This window comes from Salarias fasciatus, chromosome 20 (assembly GCF_902148845.1).
Source record: "Salarias fasciatus chromosome 20, fSalaFa1.1, whole genome shotgun sequence".
Lineage (NCBI taxonomy): Eukaryota > Metazoa > Chordata > Actinopteri > Blenniiformes > Blenniidae > Salarias > Salarias fasciatus.
In genome coordinates this window covers 2,330,525-2,358,223 of record NC_043764.1, presented here as the reverse complement: position 1 = coordinate 2,358,223, position 27,699 = coordinate 2,330,525, and the positions used below count along the sequence as shown (strand labels likewise).

The 27,699-nt window shown below is 44.9% G+C and overlaps 2 protein-coding genes across 2 annotated transcripts; both read left to right on the top strand.

The window, feature by feature from the left end:
* The first annotated feature begins 1,460 nt into the window (after positions 1 to 1,460).
* On the top strand, positions 1,461 to 5,784 carry LOC115408359 (ras-related protein Rab-7L1-like). The gene is made up of 5 exons (XM_030119072.1): positions 1,461 to 1,578; positions 2,424 to 2,495; positions 2,570 to 2,751; positions 4,562 to 4,683; positions 5,667 to 5,784. Exons 1-5 carry the CDS (start codon positions 1,461 to 1,463, stop codon positions 5,782 to 5,784), a joined length of 612 nt encoding a protein of 203 aa, XP_029974932.1.
* A 7,221-nt stretch (positions 5,785 to 13,005) lies between these two features.
* On the top strand, positions 13,006 to 25,246 carry LOC115408205 (ras-related protein Rab-7L1-like). The gene is made up of 5 exons (XM_030118845.1): positions 13,006 to 13,263; positions 18,831 to 18,902; positions 18,977 to 19,158; positions 22,442 to 22,563; positions 23,376 to 25,246. The coding sequence occupies exons 1-5, from the start codon at positions 13,146 to 13,148 to the stop codon at positions 23,491 to 23,493; spliced, it is 612 nt and encodes a 203-aa protein (XP_029974705.1). The 5' UTR covers positions 13,006 to 13,145; the 3' UTR covers positions 23,494 to 25,246.
* The last annotated feature ends 2,453 nt before the right edge of the window (positions 25,247 to 27,699 follow it).

Sequence of the window (27,699 nt, the reverse complement as noted above, 5' to 3'; positions counted from 1 at the left end):
TTTCTTCGAGGCTGACCGATAGTCCTCCTCCATGGCCTCCCCGAACTCCTCCCAGACCCGAGTTTTTGCCTCCACAACTGCTCGGGCTGCAGTTCGCTTGGCCTGCCGGTACCCGTCAGCTGCTTCGGGAGTCCCATGAGCCAGCAAGGCTCGATAGGACTCCTTCTTCAGCTTGACGGCAGCCCTTACTTCCGGTGTCCACCACCGGGTTCGGGGGTTGCCGCCACGACAGGCACCGCAGACCTTACGACCACAGCTCCGAGCAGCTGCTTCGACAATGGAGGTGGAGAACATGGTCCACTCGGACTCAATGTCTCCAACCTCCCTCGGGACATGAGAGAAGCTCTCCCGGAGGTGGGAGTTGAAAACCCTGCTGACAGAGGGTTCCACCAGACGTTCCCAACAGACCCTGGTGGTGGTGAGTTGGATGAAAGTGTTCTCCCATTGTTAATGTTTTGAGTGTACTGTTCTCTGCAGCATGTGTGTGTGTGGTTTCATTACAGAAACAAACTACAGCACCAACTTGTGGTCCGGCATGCTAACTACATCACTCTGTGTTTCTGTGTAAATGGACATTATAAATCTGGATAAAAGAGGCTATTGAAATTCGGAAACGTGCCCCCGAGACAGTTCACCGGGATGAGGGGGCCTTTCTGCTTTCACACACCTGGGATGCTGTACTCAAGAAGTCGGACTGCAGATGGCGCTGTTCTCCCGCTTCCACTAGTCGGAGAATAGCGCCAAAACCTGTATAAATCAGCCGACCAGATACGTCACAACAACACCACGTGACAACACTCTGAGGAAGACAGCTGCCGAAACCGTCAGGTAAACAACAAAATACCACTCTGGTCTTTGGAAAAGAACCTTTGTTTTGGATCGTCAAAACTGTTGTGTAATGCTAAAGTTTTCTGAAAGTTTTTACATTTTTACTGTCTCCACAGAGATGCTAATGCTAATGCTAATCACTGAGAAGTCTGTTAGTCCATCTACCATTTTTCTTTCCATTTTTTTTTCCTTGTGTCTTTGTTCAGCTGGTTATTGCTAACCTCCTCAGGGAATCTAAGTGATCAGCAATAACATTCATCAAGCTGGTATAAAAATTGGTCGATCACTGATTCCACTAGGATGTGTGTTAAAGTTAATTCAAGTTTGCAGAATTTTCACAATGGTTTCATTTTCCACACAGGTGTGGTTTCTATCGCTAAAGTATTTATGACTCCAGCTACTTCCTTCTTAGCAGAAAGTAAAACCAGATCCTGGGAGCCCGTCTGCGCACAGCTGGAGCTACGATCATCACATCTCAGCTGATCTGAGGCAGGTTTCAGTCTCAACACTTCATCTGTTCACATCGGCATCAAGCTCTAAGGTTTGAAGGCTCATAAATGACATTTCCTGAAATGAAGTTTGAACTCTGATCAGCTGAAATCAACCAGTTGCGAACTGAACAGAGCAGAGAAATGAAGGAGCACGTGATGAAAATCCTGATTGTCGGTGACACAGCAGTAGGGAAGACGTCTTTTATACATCGATACGTCAGCGGGAAGTTCAAGGAGACATACAAGATGTCGTTGGGAGGTAAGGCTGAGTGAAATCACTCTTCCTCTTCAGGAAATCACAGAATCTCCGTTCTTTCTTCACCCTCATATAATCTGGTTAAACAGTTACTCTGCGCTTTTACGAGGACAGGAAGAAATTCTGCTCCTGTGCTGCTTTATGACTTAACTTACTGGAGGAAAACCATTGAACGATGATTGAATGAACTGTCAACACGACTAGAATTAACATTAGCGTAAGCCTGTATCCACGGTAACGGCAACAAGCTTTAGTATGTACATGGAGGATGCCAGCCTGGTCGGAGTTACAGTCATTTATTCAAAAATACAAAACAAAAAGCACACATTGTCTGGAGAGCCTCCCCGGCTTCACTCCAGGCAACAAAACACAACTGTCTGCCCGACAGCGCTGAGATGATGCAGACTGTCATCTCCTGACATCTGCAGACCTCTGCCCGTGAAGCTGTATGAAACTCTCTCTCCTCTGCTTCTGCAGCGGCTCTCTTTAGGCCTTGGGAGAGGGAGGAGGAAGAGACAATAATCAACCACAGGTGACTGCAGTTATCTCTCCCTGCGCTCCTCTCCCCCGCCCACTCCAACACCTCCCCCTCTCTCTCCATCCCACGTCCACGCTCCATATCCAGATCCGGATTACAGAGCATCTTTCTCCTCTTGTAGAAAAGCCCAATCAGGAGCCCCTCATTGCAATCAGCTGTTACAACTAGGAGAGATCTAAAACATGCAGGGTCACTGGTTCCCGAGGACCCGAGGAGGAGTTCCACACGTCTGAGCTACGTCACCATTATAAAGACTTTTTTTGTCGGTTTATTTGTTTATATGTAATGCATCCTGTACTTCCCTTTTCAGTGGATTTTTCTGTGAAAGTGCTGCGGTGGTCAGAGAAAGAGACAGTCAGACTGCATATCTGGGACATTGCAGGTAGGAGACACTTTTTCAGTGAACTGATGGATGAGCGAATGGAAGACATGCTCAACTTTCTGTCCTCCATTCAGGCCAGGATCGCTTCACTTCCATGACCAGGGTCTACTACAAAGGGGCTCTGGGCTGCGTTGTGATGTTTGACATCAGCGACTCGTCCAGCTTCCTGAAGTGTCACCAGTGGAAACTGGACCTGGACAACAAGGCCACGCTGCCCAGCGGAGCTCCCATCCCCTGCATCCTGCTGGCCAACAAGGTGAAGCAGAGCGTTTCACTCATGAGTGATGAATCCGGGCAGCCTTCAGGCTGACTGTTAATAAATGATCAGTTTCACTGGGATGCTACAAAACACCTTCAGTGAATGTAATGACCAACACTGGTTTTTATATAAAAACTATGTGTGACTGGTTAGCTCAACGTTACAGCGTTGGCTTTGGGAACGGAGGGTTGTGGGTCCCTGGCCAGGACCAGGTGGGCCCTTTGGCAAGGCCCTTTGCACTGAAGCCTATACCTCAACAATGAGCGCTACACAGATCAATAGAGTCATACCGGCTTAAACGTCGCCCGGGTTAAAGGTTCGCGTCAGGTCTTGTGGAACCAGGACATCCTGATGAGAAGTTGGCTACTGGAACATGAGTGCAAAGACAAGTACGGACAAGATCAGATAACATGGCATTAATGAAGTGCTACTGTCGGAGCAAACCCAGCGAAAAGGGGGTATATGGAGAGAATGTGGGACGAATGGTTGGTCAGAATCCCCACATCAAAACTGAGTAAGAAACAACTACTCGCTCAGTGTTCAAATATCCAACAGAGGAAATTACTGTCAGAATTGGATCTTGATGGGGCACAGTGTGCTTCATCCATGATACAGATATGCTCCAGCAAGGAGGAGTCAGGATGCCAGGTCAGTATGGGGGTGATTACAGCATCACCCCCAAACGGTAGGTTGGGAACCAAGCCCCAGAAGAACCACTGCACTCCATGAACGCCTGGCAGCCCAAATGGCCCAGTTATTAAGAGAAGAGACCCACCTACAGTGGTTCGCCCAACGTCCTCATCATGAAGGACCCCCAAAAGGGAACAATACTGTCCAGCTACAGGTCCAGAACCTGGATTGATTGCAAGAAAGCCTATGACTCAATGCTGCACATATGAACACTGAAATGCCTGAAACTGTACATCATCAACAGGGAACTGAGAACCTTCCTGGGAAACTCAATGACAAACCTACACGGAAGGTACCACCGACAAATAGAAGAAGTGGCTCACATAGCGAGAACATACCAGTGGCTGGAAAACGCAGAACTGAAAGACAGAACAGAGGTTCTGATCACGGCTGCACAAGAACAGGCCCTAAACACCAGATCAGCAGAGGCTGGGGTGGAACTAGACCAGACCCCAGAAGCAGACTGTGCAAGGAAGCATAGTGGTGACATGGTGGTGAAGGAGAAACATGAGAAGAGAGCAGCAGTGATGGATGTAGCAATCCCAGTGACAGAACATCAGGAAGAAGGAACAGGAACCGCTGGAGAAGTACCAAGGGCTGAAAGAGCAACTGGAGAAGATGTGGGCTGTGAAGGCAACAGTTGTGCCAGTGGTGATGGGGGCACTAGGGGCAAGAACCCCCAAGCTGCATGCATGGCTCCAGGAAATACTGGGAACAACATCTGAGATCTCTGTCCAGATGAGCACAGTGCTAGGAACATCTAGGACCCTGCAGAACCCTCCAGCTCCCAGGCCTCTGGTAGAGGACCTGAGCTTGAAGGACATACCGCCCAGGAAGGGCCAGAACACAGTTTTAGGGTTTGTTTGTTTGTTTTTTTGTTGGTTTTTTTTACATACAGTACATACACACATCAACCTGGTAGGACTCTATCGGTCTGTGTATGACTCAACGTTGAGGTACAGGGATCCAGTGCAAAGGGCCTTGCCCAGGAGCCCACATGGCAGGTTCAATAAAACAGTCTTTCAGACAGCATCAGGTGATAAAGAGCAGCTTGACTCAGAGGTTTCAGTGATGGTCCTGAATGACTCAGCTGCCCTTCTGCCCCGTCTGTCCACAGTGTGACCTTCCTGAGCGGGTGGTGACAGCAGACAGCATTGCCGAGTTCAGCAAGAACAACGGCTTCTTCACCTGGATGGAGACCTCAGTCAGAGACAACAGGAACGTTGATGAAGCCATGAGGTTCAGTCCTTGGTCCATCTTTTATCGTCCGTCGTGGTGAAGAAGTCATAAAATACAGCAGATTTAACTGCTGCTGCATTCAGGCCCTGTTTACACGACATGTTCAGAGGATAAAGCAAAACTTAGAGCTGCAATAACAATTCACCGTGGTGGTCTGTACATATGAATGTCCATGTTCTCCCATTGAGCAGAGCAGGTCTCTGCACTGAGACCAGGGAAAACAAAGTTAACGAAAGCACAAAAAACGCTGAACGTACAAACAGACATCTACACACTACAGCAAATGTTACGATCCAGCGCCGGCCTCCAGTCAGGACGCCATTTAAACAGTGGCGACGGAGAAATGCAGCTGAAACCCATGCCAGTGATGAGCCGGTCCCACACTTCCATAAACCGCCTTCCCAGCACCGCCCACCTGAAAAACAAAACACAGCAGCCATACAGGCCCCTCAGAGGACGCTGATGTGCGGACATGACAGTCACTGTACTTTTTACGTGATAACATGCTGTAGTGTCTCACAGTAATACTCAATAATGTGCAGATTATGTTTAAGGGCATGGAAAGCTCCGTTTAGAGGCTTTTTGTCACAGAGATTGTAAAATATGTGTGATTTGGGTCCGTTTTAAAAAGAAAAACTGATGGTGTGTAATTCGCACACCATTGTGACTCCTGACCAGCAAATATGGTTCAATACACTCTGTTGAGTGAGTGGCCAACAAAGGGTTGATACTAACTGTGACTTTCAAACAGCAACAAGTTTACAGAGACAAGAAAGAAAGCAACTTAAGCAAATGAAACTCCACATGGCTGCTGAAAGAGTTTTAATTTTGTCGATTTAAACTCTGACTCTGACACATTGAACAGCTGAGAGAACGGCCTGTGGCGTGAAAAATGGGAGGAAATCAGATTCAGCTCCCTGAGGTCAGCTCAGGTCATTCAGAGTAACTGAGTCGCTGAACAGGAGGAATCTTCTGTGTTTCAGGAGGTTGGTGCAGGAGATCCTGTCAGTTCAGTCCAGTGAGGACCAGACACTGTCCAGGAAGGACGACAGCGTCGACCTTCATTCTCATCACGTCACAAGCCGAAAAAACTGCTGCTGACGACTTCCTGATGACTCCAGTTCAGTGGTTCCAGCAGCTCTCCGCCTCATCGTGCCTCCATCTGTGTGGCTGTTCTGATCGTTCTGGACTCTCGGTCATTCTCGTTATTTTGCTCCTGCTGGCGCTGACTGAAACACCGCTGCATGTTACTGTGTTTAATATATTTTCACGTTTTAAATGAAAAATCATTTCAATGCAGTGGTTCTAGGGTTCTTGTACATAAATTATTTTTTTGCATTTTTTTGTAAAAACATATTTCAAAACACATCAGTCACAGACCATCCTTCTGATTTACAACAAGAGCAAATAGGAACTTATTTCCATTTGACAAAAGATAAATGTCAAAATGTCACATCATTGAAAGTTTAACCAACATGGTAATTTTGGTTGGTTAATATTTGTTTTCAACATTTACAAGTAAAAAAACAACACACACAAAAAATCTTCATCAGCAAATAACACGTAGAGCAGTGTTGTTTAGGAAGTATTTTGCTTTGCTGAGGACTGAAATACTTCTGGATATTTTAAATTGAACATGTTTAATGTGACTTTTCCAACAGATCTTTTCATTGATTTTCATCCCAGAAACTTTATTCTGTAACTGTCTCGACTTTTACACCTTCTGTGGTAACTTTAGAGTAGGGCTGTCACGATATCAAATTTTCTCTTCTCGATTATCATGGGCAAAAAACATCACGATAACGATATTATCACGATATCAGCAAAACTGTAACTAATAATGGTTCAAACATTCAGATTCATCTTTAATTTTATTTTTGTTTGTTTTCTCTCTTTTCCCAGATGAATTACAGTCAGAATACCTGTCAAATGAGGTGTTGAAACAATATGAGAACAGTAACTGTACATCTGCATACCAAAAGTGGAGTTACACTCAACTAATTAAAATCTGATGAACTGATTAACAGAGGATCCACAGCAGAGGCATCATTTACGTCGGGTTGGTGGGTTATGAAAACGCTCGGGCCCTGTTGGGGTGAAATCCTGTCCCACCACCACACTGCCGAGGATTTTTGTTTAACTCCGAGGCGGATTGAGCAGCAGCTGCTTCTCTCCAGCCAGAGGCGCCGCTACTGGCTAAGGCCCCGAGCTGAAGGGGGTCCCGAGGGACGGCTGACATCAGTCAATTTCAATGACAAATTAAAGGCGCTACACTAGACGCTGCAACGACAGCGTGTCGAAAATCCCCCGCATGGGGCCCTTTTCAGAGTACTCACCGGTTAGTTGCTAGAAGGGGGCCGGCGGAGAAGATGGCGGATATCAGCGACACAACTTGAAACCGCCCGGACACATTACAATGACACGTCTGGAACCCACCTAATGGGGCCCCACTGCTACCCGGCTAGCTTCAATGTGCAGTCAGTGTTGCTAAACACACTTTTTTCGGGTGAGGATAGAGCGTCTCGCTGTTGTTGTCGGCCACCGCCGACATGTTTAGTTCACTCGTGACGCTCGATAACTGGGAGCCACGCTAGCTAGGAGCCGTGGGGGGGGGGGGGGGGGGGAGGGCTGCAGGAGGGAGACGGAGCAGGGCGGAAGAACAGGATTTTGAAAATACACTTCAACACATTTCAAGTGGCTCTAGATCCTCTTTACGATATTATCATGTGCGCATTTTGAACACGATATTGAAATTTAATTTTTTTAATACCACGATTATCGTCAATACCGGTTTACCGCGACAGCCCTACTTTAGAGTCATGACTCCCCTTACGACTTCCAAAAAAAACTATTTTTATCTAAATTTAGTGATCGTGTAGTTGAATCCAACCACTTTCTTTAAAGGCATATTCGAGTCCGTCGATTTCGTGCAACATGGCCGATTTGCCATTTTTGGAGCACTGCGCATGCGCGGCTCCCTCCATGAGGACTGTGGGAGCTCGCTCGTCAGCCGCATGTCAGTTTGTTTACATCCGCGCAGCTGGAGCGTCATTTTTCCGCATAGGATTAAAACACATTTGTAATCATGTCGGACTTTTCTTCCAATCATACATCAGAATACGATCCGTAAAGTAGAGTCTTACGTGTTTATGCAACAGAAACACATCTGAATGGGATAATCAGCAGGTTACCTGTCCAGCAGAAACTTCCCCACGTCGTGATCAGTCCTAAATCCCTTTTGTGCTTTGAACGTCCGCCACCTCGCAAAGGAATCTCCCAGTAAAACACGGGTTTTGCCTTCTTTTCTATGGCCTTTCTTCTATCCTCTGCCATTTCAAACAATGTTCTTTTTTGTTGGCTAAGCATCTTCGGAGGCGTTCGTGGGAGGAGCAAGCCGCTTCTGAATAAGGCGCGATGATCGCTCCCACTGCATCACTTCCTAAACAAAGCTCTGCGCATGTGTGGCTCGAAACCAGGCGGCAGAGGCGGCGACTCGACATGATACGTCATCACACAAACGCGTTCCCACATTGATTGGCATTATGACTGCCCAATTACGAGTTGGAACCATACAATTCTGATTGGTTCTAAGGATCCTCCAGTATACCTTTAATTTCTTCAGTTAATTTCTAAATTCTTTTGCTCCGTGAGCTGCTCTAAACTCTCCTCTGGGCAGAAAATATTTGTGTCATCAGAAAATAAGATAAGCTTTAGTATGAATAAAAGAAAACTCTTAATTTAAAACATTACTGACATGTCAATAATGAATAAAAAGGATGAATCAAGGTGAATAAATGTTTTGGGCCCCATACTGACCCCTGATGGACACCACAAACAATGTCCAAGAATGAACACAAAATCTCCCACCTTCACAAACTGTTGTCTGTTGCTACAATAACTTTTCACGCTGTGGTTTATTGATCAATATTCCATGACTTGTTGTGTCAAAAAGATTTTCATGTCGATAAACACTCCATCTACACACTTCTTTGTTTCTGTGGACTTGCTGATTTTTAATGCCCATGATGTGGATCTTTGTGATCAGTCAAGAAATGTATTCAGTCTGTGAATTAAAACCTTTCTACAATTTTGAAAAATTGTGGGAGGAAAGAGACAGACCTGTGGTTCCTGATTTGGTGTCTGTCTCCAGTTTTGTTCAGTGGAATTACTTTATAGTTTTCATTTCCAATTTCTTTAGTAGTGATAAATCTTCATTGACGTGACTGCAATTTAAATGCAGTAAATAAAATATCAATTTGATGCACTTGTCCCCAAACTGCTCACATCAGTCTCATAGGTTCATAATCATTTCAATTAGATTCAAAATTACATTTATTTGATTTTTTTTAACATGTAGGTTGAATCTGCAGTTCAGCCCTGATCAGTCTGTCTGTTCAGTTAAAATGACAGTAAAAACAAGAACAGCACAACGCCAGGACCAATCATGACCTTTCACCTCTTTCACTTCCAGTGTGCTTGATCAGTATTTTTTTTTGTTAGTTTCTTTTCTTTTCTTTTCTTTTCTTTTCTTTTCTTTCCTTTTCTTTTCTTTTGAGTGTTTGACAATGTTTTCATTTGACTCCTGTGATGAAGGAAGGACTTCTGATTCTGTCCAGCTTGATCCATCCATCAGATTTGTCTCATTGAGTCTCTTGTCAGGACGATTGTCCTTTAAACACGTGTTAGTGGTGAATCTCTGGTCTCTTGCATTCACACACACATTCACTGCCTTTCCTTGAATAGATCATGATTGTTATCTTGTCTTGTTTGCTCCTTTCACTGGTTGAACATGATCTATATGCTGCACAACACTGCCCCCCACAGGTCATCATCAGTTTTACTTCGTTTGCTAATACATCTTTAAGCACTCAAAAACGGGACAATTCCCGTTGGGCCGGTGTGATGCTCGGGCCGCTGAGTCGGTCTTCACTTTTATCGTTGTGCCGGTGTTAAGAAATCTTCAAGCTGCTACTGACTGTGTGTGTGCTTTTATGTTGAAGGGGTGCTCTTATTGTTGAAGACATCCACACTTCCTTCCTGCTCCGAGTTCAGCTGCAGATCCGTTCATGGTGATGGAGCAGTCAGTGACGGTGTATGTCCTGCTCCAAATGATGTTAAATAAATGTGATAAGCATCTTCTGTTCTGTTGTGTAGCTCCTCGCTGTATTTCTGTTGCTGAAATTGTCCGTTTTTGCTCGTTAGCATTATAGTGAGTTAGCATCTTGAAGCTAACTGTGTGAGTGTGTATTGGCTGTTCGTGTCAGGTTCTATCTGCTTCATATGTTTATGAGTTCAGGTTGAGTCCCGTTTGATTTCATTCCTTTCACTGTGTTTATTTACTCCACTGAATGCAGCAGTACACAGTGTTAGATTACTAGAGAGAGATCACGGTATTTCCAGTGGTTTTCTTGGTGACTGTGGTCCCAGCTGTGTTGAGATCATTCACCAGCTCCTCATGTGTCGTTCTAGGCTGATCTCGAACCTTTCCCATGATCACTGAGACCCCGCCAGGTGATGTCTTGCAGGAAGCCCCCAGCCGAGGTCGACTGACAGTCATGTTGTTCTTCCTCTTCTGAATAAGAGCACCAACAGTCGCCGCCTTCTCATTCTGCTTCTTACTGATAGTTTCGTTGCCCATTCCAGCCTCTGTAGGTCAACAGTTTTGTCCCTGACATCTTTAGACAGCTCTTTGGTCTTGCCCGTGGTGGAGATGCTGGAGTGTCACTGAGCCTGTGGGCAGGTGTCCTGTCGGCAGGCTGCAGTGATTTCGGGGGGAGTCAGGCCCACGTGGATAAAGGGGGGTCTGGTCTGCTTCGGTCTGGATCATCCTCGGGCCGCGGGGAGGAGACAAAGCCGTGGGCGCTGCGCAGCGCACTCTGTTGTTGAGAAGGGGAAATCCACCAGCGGAAAGAGGAAAAACAGACGGTCTGGAAACACCTTGGCCAGCAAGGCGGCTTTTTCTCTGCGCCTGTGGCCTGGTTCTTTGTAAATCCTCTAATAGTGACCGGTATTCCATTAAAAGCTCGTCTCCTTTAATGACCGGTGCGTCTTTGAAGAAAACTCATAAAAGCCGCCTCCCAATATAAGCTTGTTTTTTTTTTTTGTTTTGTTTTGGGTTTTTTGTCTTTTCTTTTTTTCTGTGAAGCGCTACGGCGCTGTCCTGACAGTAGTCTGTGCTACAGCGCCAGTCTTCCTTGAATGGCGACTGTGTTTATTACACACGTCCGGTAAAAATGGCGGAGGGACAGAAAACATCAAACTCGATGTTGAAATTTAATTTTTTCCACATCGATTGAAAAAATAAAATCGAATTATTCTAATTAATTCGATATATCCCTCAGCTCTAAACTGCATTACTGTCAAAAGCTCTTTCTGCTCTTTTTGAAAATTTTAAAATACAAGCCTCTCTCTTATACATGCCTCCTTCCATTAAAAGCCTGGTGCAGCTACAGCTGAGACAAATAAGAGGCCCGGCTACTGTAAGAGGATTCACGGTATGTGTGAAGCAGGCAGGACTGGCCGACAGTATGCTTCAGAATCAGAATCAGAATCAGAATCAGAATAGTCTTTATTGTCATCGCAACAAGTTACCAAAGTTACAAGTTACAACGAAATTGCTGGAGTTTTAAAGACGCCCAGGCAGCCAATTACGGCGCTCCGTCTTGAAAAAGAAACAGAGTTAAAGGAACTCAGACAGAAATTTGGGTGGGGGGGGGGGGGGTAAAAAAAAAAAATAATACGTCAATTCAGATCTGGGTTCCAAAACGGAGTCGTGATTAGAAGTGAGAGACCAAAAAAAAGCCAACCTGCGCACAAATACAGCGAGACACGTGAGACAAGCTGCTATCAGACTAACGGATCAGCGGTCGCAGCTTCATCGTCAGCAACACGCCTTCACCACTAGGGGGCAGCAGAGAGGTGTAGTGGAGATGTTGAGAGTGGGGAGGGAGTGTGTGTGGTGTGTGTGTGGCATTTCAGCTCATCCGTCCATGCAGTGTGTGTGGTTTGGCCCGCCTCCCCTCTGCGCTCCAGCTCGGATGGTCGCTGCTGGACGGCCTTGAACGAAGCGGTCCAGAGGTGAAGCTGGGTTGGCAGTGGCGTGGGCAGCTGGGAGAGAGAGAGAGGGAAGATAGAGAGAGCAATCAGTCTGTCCTTGAATCTTCAGGGAGATTTGTTTAGTCTTCCAGGGCTCCCGACTCAAAGGAGCCGTTTGACCTTCCTCTGCTCGGTTCTCCACATTTCAGACAGAAGCTGGTTTAACCCTCTCGGCGATGGTGACATCTGACTTGCGTCTCAGTCGTCCATAACCCAAATTGTCCACCTTTCAAAAGAGTTCGCTCAAACGGTCAGTCTCAGCTTTTGCCTGTTGATTTGAAAAGACCGTCCTCCCTGGACGTCTTTTGTGGCGGCGGTCTTCTTAATCCTCCAGAGGATCAGGTCGCAGCACGAGCCAATCAGCAGCAGGCCGATCGTCATAAATCCGAAAATGTAATCATCCACAATGACCTCGACGGACAGGGGTGCCAGGTATGTGACCCCCTCCACTTCTCCCGGGCGTCCATCACATACCCAGCATGCCGAGTCCCGTCCGGACAGGAAGTCCCCCGCTCCTCTGCTCTTCGTTGAAAAACTCGTATCAACTGAATAGAGAGACCAGCTGATCAGCTCCACGGTTGATATTTGGTTTGTTCGAGAAACTAAGTCAAGTGATTCCTCCAGAAAAACAGATGAGACAGAGAGCAGCAAGCAGAGACGAGAGGGAGGGAGAAGCAGGTAGGGAGTGATAGAAAAGCGTCCGCCTCCTCCGAGAGCCAGCGAAAGAGTCCGGCCATCTACGAGACCCCAACACCTCCATTGTACTTCCTCTATGTAACCCAAGTTTTTGGCAGTTTTTTCATCCGTTTCTGTGCTCAGATGTTTGCTGGTTAAATGCTAACACAAATCCGTCATGAGTCTAGTCTCATTGATTAAGAAATAAAAGACCAACGAGAACAAAATGATTAGTTAAAAAAAAAGTCTCTGTGGGGTCTGCAGAGCCACATGTGGCTCCAGAGCTGCAGGTTCAACGCCCCTGAGCTAATCACAGTCCATTGTGAAAGCAGGTTTTTACACTCATCTGTATCTAACAGTCAAAGTGATGCAACAGTGATCCTATCTTTGTGTTCTGAGTTCAGAGTTTTCACAATGTCTTCATTTTCCAAGCAGGCGTGGTTCCTGTCATTGAAGTATTTTTGACTCCAGCTACTTCCTTCCGAACACAAAGGAAAAACAGATCCTGGGAGCCCGTCTGCACACAGCTGGAGCTACGATCATCACTTCTCAGCTGATCTGAGGCAGGTTTCAGTCTCAACACTTTTTGTCCAGTTCTACGGTGTGAAGACTCATAAATAGCATTTCCTGAGCTGAAGGTTGAACTTTGATCAGCTGAAATCCCCCAGTGGTGGACTGAAGAGCACAAAGACATGAAGGAGCATGTGATGAAAATTGTGATCATCGGCGACGCGGCAGTAGGGAAGACGTCTTTTGTACATCGATACGTCAACGGACAGTTCAGCCAGACATACCTGCCGACAATGGGAGGTAAGGCTGAGTGAAATCACTCTTCCTCTTCTGGAAATCACAGAATCTCTGTTCTGTCTTCAACCTTAATCTAATTAAACGGTTACTCTGCTCTTTTACAAGGACAGGAACAAATTCTGCTCCACACAGCCTAGTTCAGTCTAAGACACACTGACAGTTTTCACACACCTTGACAGCACAGACATTTGAGTCGTTTACAAAAATAGAATAAAATAAAAACCTCTGTGAAACAGCAACAAAGTTGTAAACATCTTTAAAGGTGCATTAAGGAGTTTTACAACCTTAAAAATACTTATTTTCCACCATAAATATGTTACACATTTTTAATGATGTGTACAATGTGCCCTGACATATTCATTACCAGTACCTCTAACAGCGCTAAATTGTCACTTGACAGTCACAGTGCCGGTCCGGCACCAAAAGTTTTTGGGGGAGAATTTGAAAGGAATGACGTAATGCACGCTTCGGCTGGTTACTCCGGTTACTCCGGTTACTCCGCCAGATGCTTAGTGAGCAACAGCTGAGCAGGATCTTCCAGAAAGTCAGAACAGACTGGCTTCTAGCACTGCCACAGCTCCACACAGACTCCACCAGGTAGAAGAAACTTACATTTTACTTGAGCGCTGCTAAATGAGCGAAGACGGAGTCCCCCTCTTCCGTGCACGGGAGCCACAGGGACGAGTTTTTCACTAAGCTGCGTTACGCCCAAGGCCTGCAGGGGGCGCTGTTTCGCATAAAACGTGCAAACTCCTTAAAGCACCTTTAAAGCTGGTGTCCAGAGTTTCCGTTCGTTTCCAACGTATGTATCATTTTTCAACAGAGCTTCAATGTGTCAGTCTGGTTCATACTACAATATAATATTAACATAAAGCAATGTAAAAATTTATTTATGAGCCCCGCCTTCGTCTCATAGACCCCTATGTTATCCGAAAAAGCGCCGGTCAGCGTCAGCCAATAGATTTCGAGCTTCCGTATTCTCGTGTTGTCAATCAAAGTGTGGAGCAGCCAGAGAGCACGGCCGCTCGCCCAGCAGAGGAGAGTTAGCTCCGCAGCAGCCGCCCCGCTTACCTCAGATATATCCACCGTCTGCTGAACATCCACCGTAAACAGCTCAACATGGAGGATGCTGCAGGACTTGGAGGCTCTCATTTTCACGACAGATAATAGCGTGCACAATTAAAGGGGCGTGGCTTGGTCGCTCATGAAAGCAGAAGGAGGGCGGAGCCTCCAGACATTGGATTAAAAAAAAACCTCTCTCTTTCAAAACTCCGGACACGAGCTTTAAGCAAAAATATCAAATATTAAAAATGAAAAAGCAGGTGTTCTAGTACCTGAGTTGTTCACTAAAATATAACAATAAATAAAAACCTTTGTAAAACAGCAGCAAAGCTGTAAACATATTTGAACAAAAATATTAAATATGAAAAATAAAAGAGCCATGTCTATTTGGAAATAAATGATAAAGGGGATGTGTCCCCTCACATTTTATGGGATGCCTTTAAGGCTGTTCTGAGAAGTAAAATTATAGCAATATCCTGCTATTAAAAAAAAAGATAAGAAACAAGAAATTGGTAGAGTTCCAAAGTAAATTAAAAGAATTAGAGAAAAAACATCTAAAGAAAACAGCACAGGATTATTGGAGGAAATCACAAAACGAGAAATGAAATTAATATTTTGACTACGCATAAAACTAAAATAAATCTATTGTTTCTAAAACAAACATACTATGAAGGAGGACCTCAATCAATGAAAGTTCTGGGAACTTAAAAAGTAAACAGCACAGAACACAATTCACAAAATTCATGATCCAGTGACAAAAGCAATAAAAACTAAACTCAACGAAATACTGGGAGCATTTCAAACATTTTATGAGACTCTTAAGTCTGAGAAGATGGAGTGCAGCACAGCTGAAATAGACAGCTTTCTAGATTCTGTGAACTTACCAGTCTTAAATGAGGAAGAGAATCAAATAATAACTGAAGTCATAACAAAGAGAATTAAAAACCACAATAAGTAAACTCAAACTAAATAAATCAGCAGGATCTGATGGATCTACAACTGAATGGTATAAAGAGTTGTACCAGGGCCTTAAAAAGGCACAAACACCACCCAGCTGGGAGGAAGCAAAAATATCAGCCGTTCCAAAAGAAATTAAGGAGAAATTAGAACGTGGACCGTATACACCAGTATCAGTTCTTAAACAGACTATAGGTTGTTCACTTCCATCACGGCGAGAAGATTAGAAAGGTTTCTACCCAATCTGATACACAACAACCAGGCAGGCTTTATTAAAGAGCGTCAAACACAAGCAACATTCGACAAACATTGCAAATTACTGATCATATACAAAAGAATAAAATAGCGGCAATGGTAATTTGTATTAAATTAAATTAGTACTAAATAAATTTTACTTTGTTACTTACTTACTTGGGCAGCACAATTAAAGCCCATCCTATGCTGGTGTAATCCCTCATATGATGCAAAATGGAAAAACACTGAAGAAGGCCTGACCTCCACTCCCATACAAGCACTGACAGCCGGTAGTAGCCTGCAGGACATTATAAAGGATCAAGCTAACACTTGAGACATGGAAAACAGTAATAACAGACAATAAATCAGAAGAGGATATTGTGGTCCTTAAGTGGTGTGCGTATGATTCAGTTTCCTCCAAATAAATCAGATAAAAGATTCTAGGAATGGACAGATAAAGGACTAAGTGCAGTATGTACAATAATAGAGGAAAACACACGACTCAGTTTTGAAAGGATTAAAGAGAAATATAGTTAGAGGCGCAGGATTTGTACACATACCTGCAGCTGAGACAGTTCATCAGTGACAAAATAAATTATGTATCAGGATCCAGTAAACAGTTTCTAGGCCTGTTTAAATGGGCTTATGGTTCAAATAAAGATAGAGGGATAAACTCAGGGCTATATAAAGGGCTGATAAACATGAAAGCACATCCAGCTCTATACATTAAAACCAAATGGGAAGTGGAGGGAGGAATATCTCTGACGGAGGAAGAGCGGGCAACTATCTGGAAATATCAATGGAAATGTAGCAGCTCACAGAGTTGAAGAGCGTTTGGATGGAAAAGGCTGATAAGATACTTCATTACACCCTATCAAAAATCCCGCGATAAAGATTACTCCTCAGCCTGCTGGAGAAAATGTGGAAATAAATGATTATGAGTTCATGTGTTTTGGGACTGCTGGGTTATTAAAACTTATTGGAAAGAGATACAGAATGCAATGCAAGAAATGGAATTTTGGGGAATTACCAAATTTTGGAAAGTAAAATTTTATTTTTTGGACTCATGCCTGAAGAATGGCCAAAGAGAGATAAATATTTGTTCAACATTCTTTCAGTTGCAGGAAAACAGGCTCTCTCAGGAGAGCCCAACACTGAACCTGTGGATGGACATCACAGTGGACATGTCCAGGATGGAGAGACTTACTGCAGATATGAATTACAAAACGGACTGGTTTCCCTCACGATGGAAGAAATGGGTGGACTACATATCATCACACAGGCCCGTCTAGGATTATGTTAAATTTGGATATTAATTTATGTGTAGCGATAACCATACCTCAATCTCTACATGCTCATGTTTTTTTTCCGAAATGCTTTTCTTTCTTTTTCTTCCATCTTTTAATTTTCTTTATTTATGTTCACTTCATACAAAAAAGGGACATTCATATGTAAGATCATATATGCTTCTGAATCATTATTTATTGAATGTCAATAAAAAGTAAATTTAAAAAACAATACAAAGAAAAGAGCAGGTGCATTAGTCCTCTGAGTTGTTCACAAAAATATAACACTAAATTAAAAAAAAAACTCTGTAAAACAGCAGCAAAGTTGTAAATATCTTTAAACAAAAATATGAAATATGAAAAATAAATATATGAACGTCTGTACTATCCCCATGAGGTTTTTAAAAATACAACTTACAATAAATTCAAATAGAAAAGAACACAAGAAAAACTTGTTATAAACTAAAGTGAACTTGTAAATGGCATGTAATAGCAGGATGGTTTTGATTCACAACATTTCCTGCCTTTCTGACAGCATATTAAAGTCCGAGCAGAGCTGTCCCAGGAGGAGGAGGACAGCTGTTCCTGCAGCTGTGTTGTGTCTGCAACTCGCCCACCTTCCTGACTCAGCAGTTCCCCACTTGGTCTCATAGGGTTTTGGCCAAGAATACCAGTTTATCCACCAGTGCAGGCTTGAGACAAGAACGTTGGCAAGTGACAATGTTCCCACTTGTACTGAAAAGCCTCCGCGATGGGGAGCTTGTAGCAGGAATGCACAGATACTTGCAGGCAAGCTTGGCGAGCCGTGGAAAGTTCACTTGGCAAGTTTTCCACCATGCAAGTGCATCTTCATCTTTGTCTTTGAAAGGTGTTAGCAGGTAGTTGTTGAACTCTGCTTCCACAGACTCCCTTGGGGTCAGAGAGAAGGCGCCTGCTGCTTCCGCTCAGCTCTGTAACGACTTGAAGAAACGTTCTTCGCCTGGGGCGGGTCAGCAGCTGCGGGATCCTCTTCAGTGCTGCAGCTTGGTGTCTCCTGGGCCTGGCTCTCCATCAGCTCTGTGGTCACTCTGGCCTTGACTTGAGGCTTTTTGTCTGCATCGATTAAGTCCATCTTGAACCGGGGTTCTAAACAAGATGCAATATCTAGCAGCTCCTGAGTAGCTTCGTCTTCATATTTCTCATTGATGTAGTCCAACATCTCTTTTTTTCAACTTCTTGGTCAGGTCTGTGTCTTCATCTTGCCCTTGCAGAAATTCTGTGTTGAAGAAGAACTGGCTTGACACAGGAGACACTGACGTAGTCTTCACCTGAAAAGGCATTAGTGAAGTCCAGCAGTGGGCCCAGCGACTTACTGACAGATCCCAGTACATCTATGTCTCGCCAGTTTGGGATCAGACACCTTCTTATCCTCAGACAGGACCTGAGCTAAAGCTTTCTGTTGCTCTAGGACCCAAATTGTTCATTTAATCCCCTGGTATATTAACTTACCAACTGCAAGATACAGCTGGTGTGTGAAGCACTGCAGCCTGGTCCACTTGTTCAAGGCAGCTGCTCTCACCATGTTTGCAGCGTCGTCTGTCGTCACACAGACCAGACGTTCCTCATCCCGGTTCCAAGAAGCCACAGCTTCTCTCAGCCCCGCTGCAATGTTCTCACTTGTATGAACATCCGGGGAAAATACAGTTTGCAAACAGCGACTTTTGAGTTCAAACTTCTCATCAATGAAGTGGATGGTCAGACTGATGCATGGTGCTGTTGTCTGCCTGGACCTCAAGTCCGTTCTAACTGCATAAGGTACTGCTTGCAACAGCTCATCTTCAGCGTTTACCTTCTGTTTATGGGCTATATGCACAGCTCCATTACTTCCTAAAGTTCAGACAGCACCTTTATTTCCTGTGTTTCATGATAGGATGAACTGATTAATCCAGGTGTGTCTCACCTCAGCAAATCGCCTTCAGCTACGTCACCATTATAAAGATTTGTTTTTGTCTGTTTGTTTGAACGTAATGCATCTTTCACTTCCCTTTTCAGTGGATTTTTCTGTGAAAGTGCTGCGGTGGTCAGAGAAAGAGACAGTCAGACTGCATATCTGGGACATTGCAGGTAGGAGACACTTTTTCAGTGAACTGATGGATGAGCGAATGGAAGACATGCTCAACTTCCTGTCCTCCGTTCAGGCCAGGAGCGTTTCGTCTCCATGACCAGGGTCTACTACAAAGGGGCTCTGGGCTGCGTTGTGATGTTTGACGTCACCAAATTGTCCAGCTTCCTGAAGTGTCACCACTGGAAACAGGACCTGGATAACAAGGTGATGCTGCCCAGCGGAGCTCCCATCCCCTGCATCCTGCTGGCCAACAAGGTGAAGCAGAGTGTTTCACTCATGAATGATGAATCAGGAAACCCTTCAGGCTGTTAATAAATGAGCAATGTTCCACTGGGATGCTACAAAAACACCTTCAGTGAAGTCATTGACCAACACTGGTTTATACGTATATCGTCCATACTCGTCTTTTTGTTCCAGTAGCCAACTCCTCATCAGGGTGCACTGGTTCCACAAACCTTGTTAACCCAGGCGACGTTCGAGCTGGTGTGACTCCATGTGTGACGCTCATTGTTGAGGTATAGGCATTCAGTTCACAGGGCCTTGAGCTGTGCACAAAGTAAAGGGTTCCAAAGCCACCATCCAGGACGAAACATCATCCCTCCCAGAATGCATCCATAAAATGGGCCGCGGTGACAACCTGCTCAGCGAGTGCCTCAGACAAGGGAAACCCCGTGAGGAAGAGGAGTCAGAGTAGGGATCATGGAAAGACAAACCCCTACAAGACATGGACCACTGTTGGGACTCGCGGTTACACGAAAGAAACTGTTCATTTGCCATGACTGCTGTGTGTGTGCTCCAAGACACACACACACAGCAGGGGGGAGGTCTGCCCCTTCCCCCCACCCTCACTGGAGGTACGCATTAGAAACTGGAGCCAAGTTTCAAAGCCCACCTCTGAGAGGTGGTAATGAACTGTGATTCCAAAGGGACAGGAAGGGTCCTGGTCCCACAGCCGGCTAGCCAGCACTGCTAACGGCTAACAAAGGAAGGAGCCCTCCGACAAAGGCCTGACCTAGACTGGCATCCAGCATCCAGTCTTCCCACCAAAGGCCACCAGAACAGGCAAGAGGAAGACAGCGTCTACTTTCACAAACTGTTCTTTGAGACTTCCCCAGGCGAAGCGACCAGTTCCTTCATCCTGCAAGCAGGATCTCCACACTCCAGCCATAAGCACATGGCGCACTGGAGTAGAGCCAAGCCAAGCTTCAGCAGTCAGCTCCAGCGTCTGACTGCCACCCGGGCCCCGGATCCACTCCTCCAGCCCATGACAAGGACAGGGCGGAAAAACCACGGCAGGAACGGTTCTTCAAGCCTTCAACACCTCCACCTTCTACCGCTGCACAGCAACAGACAACGTTAGCAGGAGCCTGCTAACCGGAGACAAAGAGCAGCCACCTGGCTAGCACCGAGCAGCTGGTTAGCACCGATTAGGTGGTTAGCACCGAGCAGCTGGCTAGCACCGAGCAGCTGGCTAGCACCGAGCAGCTGGCTAGCACCGAGCAGCTGGCTAGCACCGAGCAGCTGGTTAGCACCGAGCAGCTGGTTAGCACCGAGCAGCTGGCTAGCACCGAGCAGCTGGCTAGCACCGAGCAGCTGCCTACTTCAGAGCGACTCTTCCTCCAAAGACCATGGAACGTGGTGACTATCTGGGCTTTAGCATAGACAGGTTTTGCCAAGCGTAGAACTGTTTGCTTTCATGATGTGTGGATTTAAATAAGATTGTTTTCCGGTTTTGATGAACTGAGGATAAGTTAACAGTCTATAAGATAATGATCACTTCGCTTCACCCAACGCCGGGTTTGCAGGTTAATCTTTGATACTGAACTGTAAGGCTTCAGCCTCCAGCATCACACCAAAACATCACCTGGTTAATCCAACATCGTCCACCTGGTCGGAGGAGATGGACAACACACGTCATGGAGACTCTTTTTGAATTGGCTTTTACAAAGTTGCACTTGAGAGAGGAAACAGGCCCCGCCCCCTCTCAAGCTCTCTTTTCTCACCGAGCACATGTGGACAGCATATTCCTCTGATCCACCATTTTAACTGTAGTCTTCGGCTGGCCACCATTTTGATCTGTAGTTCCATCACTCAGTCCTCCATCCCATCTCACAACCCCCCCCCCCCCCACACACACACACACACACACACACGTACATTCATACAAACACGACTTGTATAGATATTCTAGATAGAATTGTGTGTTTGGTTCTGCTTTATTGTTAATAAACATCATTTTTGGGATCATTTGTGTCGTTAGTTTCACAGTTATGAATGGAAGAATTCTTCAGGTTATACTGTTAAAATTTGGTAATTGTTAATAATTTAATTATCAATCTGAAATCCAAATTAATAGTTTCACCAAATTTATGAGACTGATTACAACGAATTGGCTCTTTTCCTACGAAACGTAGGTGGTGCCCCGAGGTTATCTGATCAAATCTTTGATAATCATGAATTGTTACTGATTGCCAAATTCATTAAGTTGAAATTCCAACATTAACGAACATTACTGGTGCGAAACCCGAACTTCACCGACAAACTGAAGAAGTGGTTGGCATAGAGAGAAGGTACCAGTGGCTGGAAAAGGCCGGACTGAAAGACAGAACAGAGGCTCTGATCATGGCTGCACAAGAACAGGCCCTAAACACCAGATCAGCAGAGGCTGGGGTGGAACTAGACCAGACCCCAGGAGCAGACTGAGACAGGAAGCCCCGGAAACAGTACAGACCATCACAGCAGGGGGCAAGATGCTGGCAGGAAAGGCAGACATGGAACACCATAACCAGGATGAGGCATAAAGTACAGAAACATCTGTGGCGAGTACGGACTGGAGAACCCAGGGAACACCCCCGAAAGGGGTGGAGAACAACCAAGTCAAGATCCTGTGGGACTTCAAGATTCAGACTGACAAACTGGTGATAGAGGATCAGCCTGACATGGTGGTGGTGGAGAAACATGAGAAGAGAGCAGTAGTGATGGATGCAGCAATCCCCAGTGACAGAACATCAGGAAGAAGGAACAGGAACCGCTGGAGAAGTACCAAGAAAGAGAGAAAGAGCAGCTGGAGAAAATGTGGGCTGTGAAGGCAACAGTGGTGCCAGTGGTGATGGGGGCACTAGGGGCAAGAACCCCCAAGCTGGATGCATGGCTCCAGGAAATACCAGGAAGAACATCTGAGATCTCTGTCCAGAAGGTTGCAGTGCTACGAACAGCTGAGATCCTGCAGAACCCTCCAGCTCCAGAGGACACGATCTTGGAGGGACATACCGCCCAGGAAGGGCCAGAACACAGTTTTGGGTTTTCTTTTTTTTACATATCCAGGCGACGTTCAAACTGGTAGGACTCTATCGGTCTGTGTATGACTCATTGTTGAGGTACAGGGATCCAGTGCAAAGGGCCTTGCCCAGGAGCCCACGTGGCAGGTTCAATAAAACAGTCTTTCAGACAGCATCAGGTGATAAAGAGCAGCTTGACTCAGAGGTTTCAGTGATGGTCCTGAATGACTCAGCTGCCCTTCTGCCCCGTCTGTCCACAGTGTGACCTTCCTGAGCGGGTGGTGACAGCAGACAGCATCGCCGAGTTCAGCAAGAACAACGGCTTCTTCACCTGGATGGAGACCTCAGTCAGAGACAACAGGAACGTTGATGAAGCCATGAGGTTCAGTCCTTGGTCCATCTTTTATCGTCCGTCGTGGTGAAGAAGTCATAAAATACAGCAGATTTAACTGCTGCTGCATTCAGGCCCTGTTTACACGACATGTTCAGAGGATAAAGCAAAAGTTAAAGCTGAAATAAGAATCCCAGTTGGTGGTCTGTACATACACACACAGACACACACACTGTACATACACACACACACACACACACACACACACACACACACACACACACACACACACACACACACACACATATGCGCTCAAAAACATGTTTTGAATTTTCCTTTCAGAAAACTTTCACATTCACATGGCAATGGTTGGAAGCTGAAATGCCAGAAAACCTGAAAACAACATCATTTTCTTGTTGGGCCACTAGTTGGTGCTGTTTATGGAACCACACACACACGCCGCAGAGAACAATACACTGTCGTGTAAACGGGGTGAAACTGTGCTCTTTATGTGATTACATGATGTGTGACAGTAGTACTCAATAATGAATAGAATATGTTTAAAGGGATGGAAAACTCAATTTAGAGGCTTTTTTGCACAGAAATTTTAAATATGTTTGATTTGGGTCAGGTTCACACAAAAAAATTTGATAGTGTGTAATTCACACATGACTGTGACTCCTGACCGACAAATATGGTTCATCAACACTTTTTTTCTATACTCTCCTTTGATTGAGTGGCCAAAAAAGGGTTGAACAAAACATGAGATTAAATCAGATGGAGCTCCCTGAGGTCAGCTCAGGTCATTCACGGTGACTGAGTGGAGTCATGTCGCTGAACAGGAGGAATCTTCTGTGTTTCAGGAGGTTGGTGCAGGAGATCCTGTCGGTCCAGTCCAGTGAGGACCAGACACTGTCCAGCCTGGAAGACAGCGTCGATCTTCAGTCTCGCAAAGCCACAAAGCGAAAAAACTGCTGCTGACGACTTCCTGATGACTCCAGTTCAGTGGTTCCAGCAGCTCTCCGCCTCATCGTGCCTCCATCTGTGTGGCTGTTCTGATCGTTCTGCACTCTCGGTCATTCTTGTTATTTTGCTCCTGCTGGCGCTGACTGAAACACCGCTGCATGCTACTGCGTTTAATATGTTTTCACATCTTTTAAATGAAAAATCATTTCAATGCAGTGGTTCTAGGGTACTTGTACATAAATTATTTTTTGCCTTTTTTTGTAAAAACATATTTTAAAACACATCAGTCACAGACCATCCTTCTGATTTACAGCAAGCGCAAATAGGAACTTATTTCCATTTGACACAAGATAAATGTCAAAATATCACATCATTGAAAGTTTAACCAGCATGGCCACAGTAATTTTGGTTGGTTAGTATTAGTTTTCAACATTTACAAGTAAAAAACAACACAAAAAAAATTTTCATCAGCAAATAACATGTAGAGCAGTGTTGTTTAGGAAGTATTTTGCTTTGCTGAGGACTGAAATACTTCTGGATATTTTGGATTGAACATGTTTGATGTGACTTTTCCAACAGATCTTTTCATTGATTTTCATCCCAGAAACTTTTTTCTATAACTCTCTCGACCTTTACACCTTCTGTGGTAACTTTTAGATTCAGGACTCCCCTTATGACTTCCAAACAGCAGAGTTTTTTTTATCTAAATTTAGTGATCATGCAGTTGAATCAAACCACTTTCTTTAATTTCTTCAGTTCCAAATTCTTTTGCTCTGTGAGCTGCTCTGAACTCTCCTCTGGACAGAAAATATGAGTCATCAGCAAACAAGATCAGTTGCAGTGTGAAGAAAACAAAACTCTTTATTCCAAAACATTGACATGTCAATAATGAATTAAGAGTATGAATGATTCAAGATGAATAAATTGTTTTGGGGTCAATATTGACCCCTGATGGACACCACAAGCAATGTCCAATAATGAAGCTGAAAATCTCCCATCTTCACAAACTGCTGTCTGTTGCTCTAAAGCCGCGTTCAACGTCTCACGTTTTGGCTTCGAAAAACAGCAAAAGTTGAACGCGGGTCAATTTTGAGGTCCGACGCTGAACAACGCCGGGCTGAGGACACGCAGCATGTTGACGCAGCGAGTCTGTGGTGGGAAGGAGGGGCTTCCGGCCTTATTTCCTGTGTTTGCTTCGCATCACGGCTTGAACGAGTGGTATTTGCTTAATAAACTCCAACTACATTTCTTTGTTTCTGTGGATTTGCTGATTTTTAATGGCAGTGATGTGGATCTTTGTGATCAGTCGATAAATGTATCGAATCTGGGAATGGAAATTTTTCTACGATTTTGAAAAATTATGGGAGGAAAGAAACAGACGAAACACAGTTGCTGATTTGGTGTCTGTCTCCAGTTTTCTTTGATGGAATTAGTTTACAGTTTTCATTTCCAATTGTAACTACTTCCTGGTCAATTATAAGAGTCCACGCTTCTTACTGATGAAACATAGAATTTATTCTTGTGAACGCTGATGAACATCTTCATTTAACACCGTGAAAACTAAAATGAAGAGATAAAAATCTCAATTAATATATTTTCATGACATAAATCAGTCTCTGTAGTCAATCAAATACACTTCATTCAAAACAATATTTCTATGTGACATTTCAATCTAACATCTCAAGTTGGAAACACACATTAGTAACAGAATCAAATCAGTTCAAGCTTTTCATGTAAATAACATAAATCAACTTAAACAATCTTTACAGTGGCGCATGTGCAAGTGAGCATTTCACAGATTAACTGAAGAATACACAGAGATCAAATGGAAACGGATTACACCACAAATCATTTTAAACACTGAACAAAAGTTGCAAACAGAGAAACTTTACCGTGTGCGCCCTTGACCAGTTGAAGAGTTAAAATAAACTTCTCTTTTGCTCTTTTCTCTCTATCTTCTGTGTCTGTGTCACTCGTGTCTCTCTCATGTCTCTTTACTTCCTGTTTCTCACTCAGCGCTAGATCCACCTAGTGGTCAACAGGGGAACTAATGACCAGACATAAATGCATTTATGGTTTCATTTACACTCCCACCAATTACCCTTTGATTTATGTGCAAAATGTTCAAATATTGAGCATGACGTACCCCTAGCTAAATAAATCAATGGTAATTTCAATGGTGCGTTATGAGGCATTCATTCTAAGACACAAGGAGTCCTACTGTTTTCTACTAAAACAACCAACTTCTGGATAGGGCGTTCAACAACAGACAGCTTGCTGAGGCGTTCACCTCTTTTACCTAGCTTACGCACGCCTATCTGTATGGTAGCTTTGCGGACAAGTCCATCATCATCTTTGCATACATTCAAAACCCTTGCAAGCTTCCACTCACTGCGAGGAGCATCTTCTTGGACAATGACGATGTCGTCAACTTGCACATTCCGTTTTGGCTCATGCCACTTCTGCCGGAGAGTAATTGCAGCAAGATACTCTTTTCTCCATCTGCACCAAAATTGTTCTGACAGATACTGTACCCGCCTCCATCTTTTTCTGGCGTATACGTCCTCCTTGACGAATCTGCCTGGTGGAGGTAGCGGAACAGAGGATTTCATTGTTAGCAGATGATTTGGTGTCAGTGGTTCCAGACTTGTGGAATTGTTGATACTTTCCACAGTGAGAGGACGGCTGTTTACTATGGACATTGCCTCATAAAAGAACGTCCTGAGGGAGGCATCGTCCAGTCTTCCAGTGTTCTGTGCAAGGACTGAACTCAACACACTCCTCACTGTGCGTATCTGCCTCTCCCAGACACCTCCAACGTGACTTGCATCTGGGGTGTTCATTGAGAAATCACACTGACGTTCCACCAGGAATGCTGTCACTCTTTCTTCGTTCAGTTCTTTCAGGGCTCTTTTCAGTTCGTTCTTTGCTCCAACAAAGTTGGATCCATGATCTGACCGTATTTGCCTCACAGCTCCTCGAATGGCTATGAAACATCTTAAGGCATTAATGAATGCATCTGTCGTGAGGTCTTCAAGCATCTCTATGTGGACTGCTCTGGAGCAGAGACACGTGAAAAGCAGACCATATCGCTTTTGTTCCTTGCGGCCCTGCTTTGTGTAGAAGGGACCAAAACAATCCATACCGCAAAATGAGAATGGCGGTGCAGGCTCGATGCGATCTGTGGGGAGATCTGCCATTCTTTGCTGTTCTGTGGACCTTCGTGCTTTTCTGCAGGTAACACACTGTTTTATGTGACTGGCGACAGCTTTACTTCCTCCAACAATCCAGTAACCATTGGCTCTGATTTCATTGAGGGTTTGCCCCCTCCCTTGGTGTTGGGTCTTTTCGTGGCAGTAGCCAATGATGAGTCGTGTCACATGACCATTGCTTGGTAGGATTATTGGATGTCTCACATCAAAGGACAGGGATGCTTTCCTCAAACGTCCTCCTACTCTCAGTATGCCATCATGAAGCTCTGGGTCAAGCTGGTAGAGTGGGTGATTGCATGAGAGCTTTCCAGATTCCTGGCTCAGGATGAGCAGTTCTTCTCTGAAATAATTCTGCTGCACAAGCTTGATGAGTTTAAGCGAGGCTTTCCTTCTTTCTTCGACGTTTAAAGGTTGTGTCTTTGCAGCTCTCTCAACCAGCCGATGAATGCGTGCAACAACATTCACCACAGTAGTCCATTTTGAGAATCGTGACCATCGCTCCAGAAAACTGTCCTGTTCTTTGGTCAGTGTATTCAGCACCTGTGCTACCTTGACTTTGGGGTCTCCCACCAGCAGCTCTGATGTGCCCTGCTTGATGTCGAGCTCTCGTTCCCAAAGGAACTTGGGTCCTTGGAACCAGCTGGAGTTGATCAGCTCGGAAACGCTGAGGCCTCTGGAGGCGTAATCAGCAGGGTTCTCATTTGTGTCGACATAATGCCACTGTTGGGGGTTTGTTGTTTCACGGATTCTCTGGACCCTGTTTGCTACAAAGACGTGGAAACGCCGAGCCTCATTGCTGACATAACCCAGGACTACTTGCGAGTCAGTCCAGAAGTACTCTTCGTCAACCTTGAGCTCTAACTCCTCCTTCAGCATGCTGCTCACAGCAGCGGAGATCACGGCAGCAGTTAACTCGAGCCTCGGTATCGTGACAACTTTTGTGGGGGCAACCCTTGCCTTGCCCATTACCAAGGTGCAGTGTACTTTGTTCTCGCTGACAAATCTTATG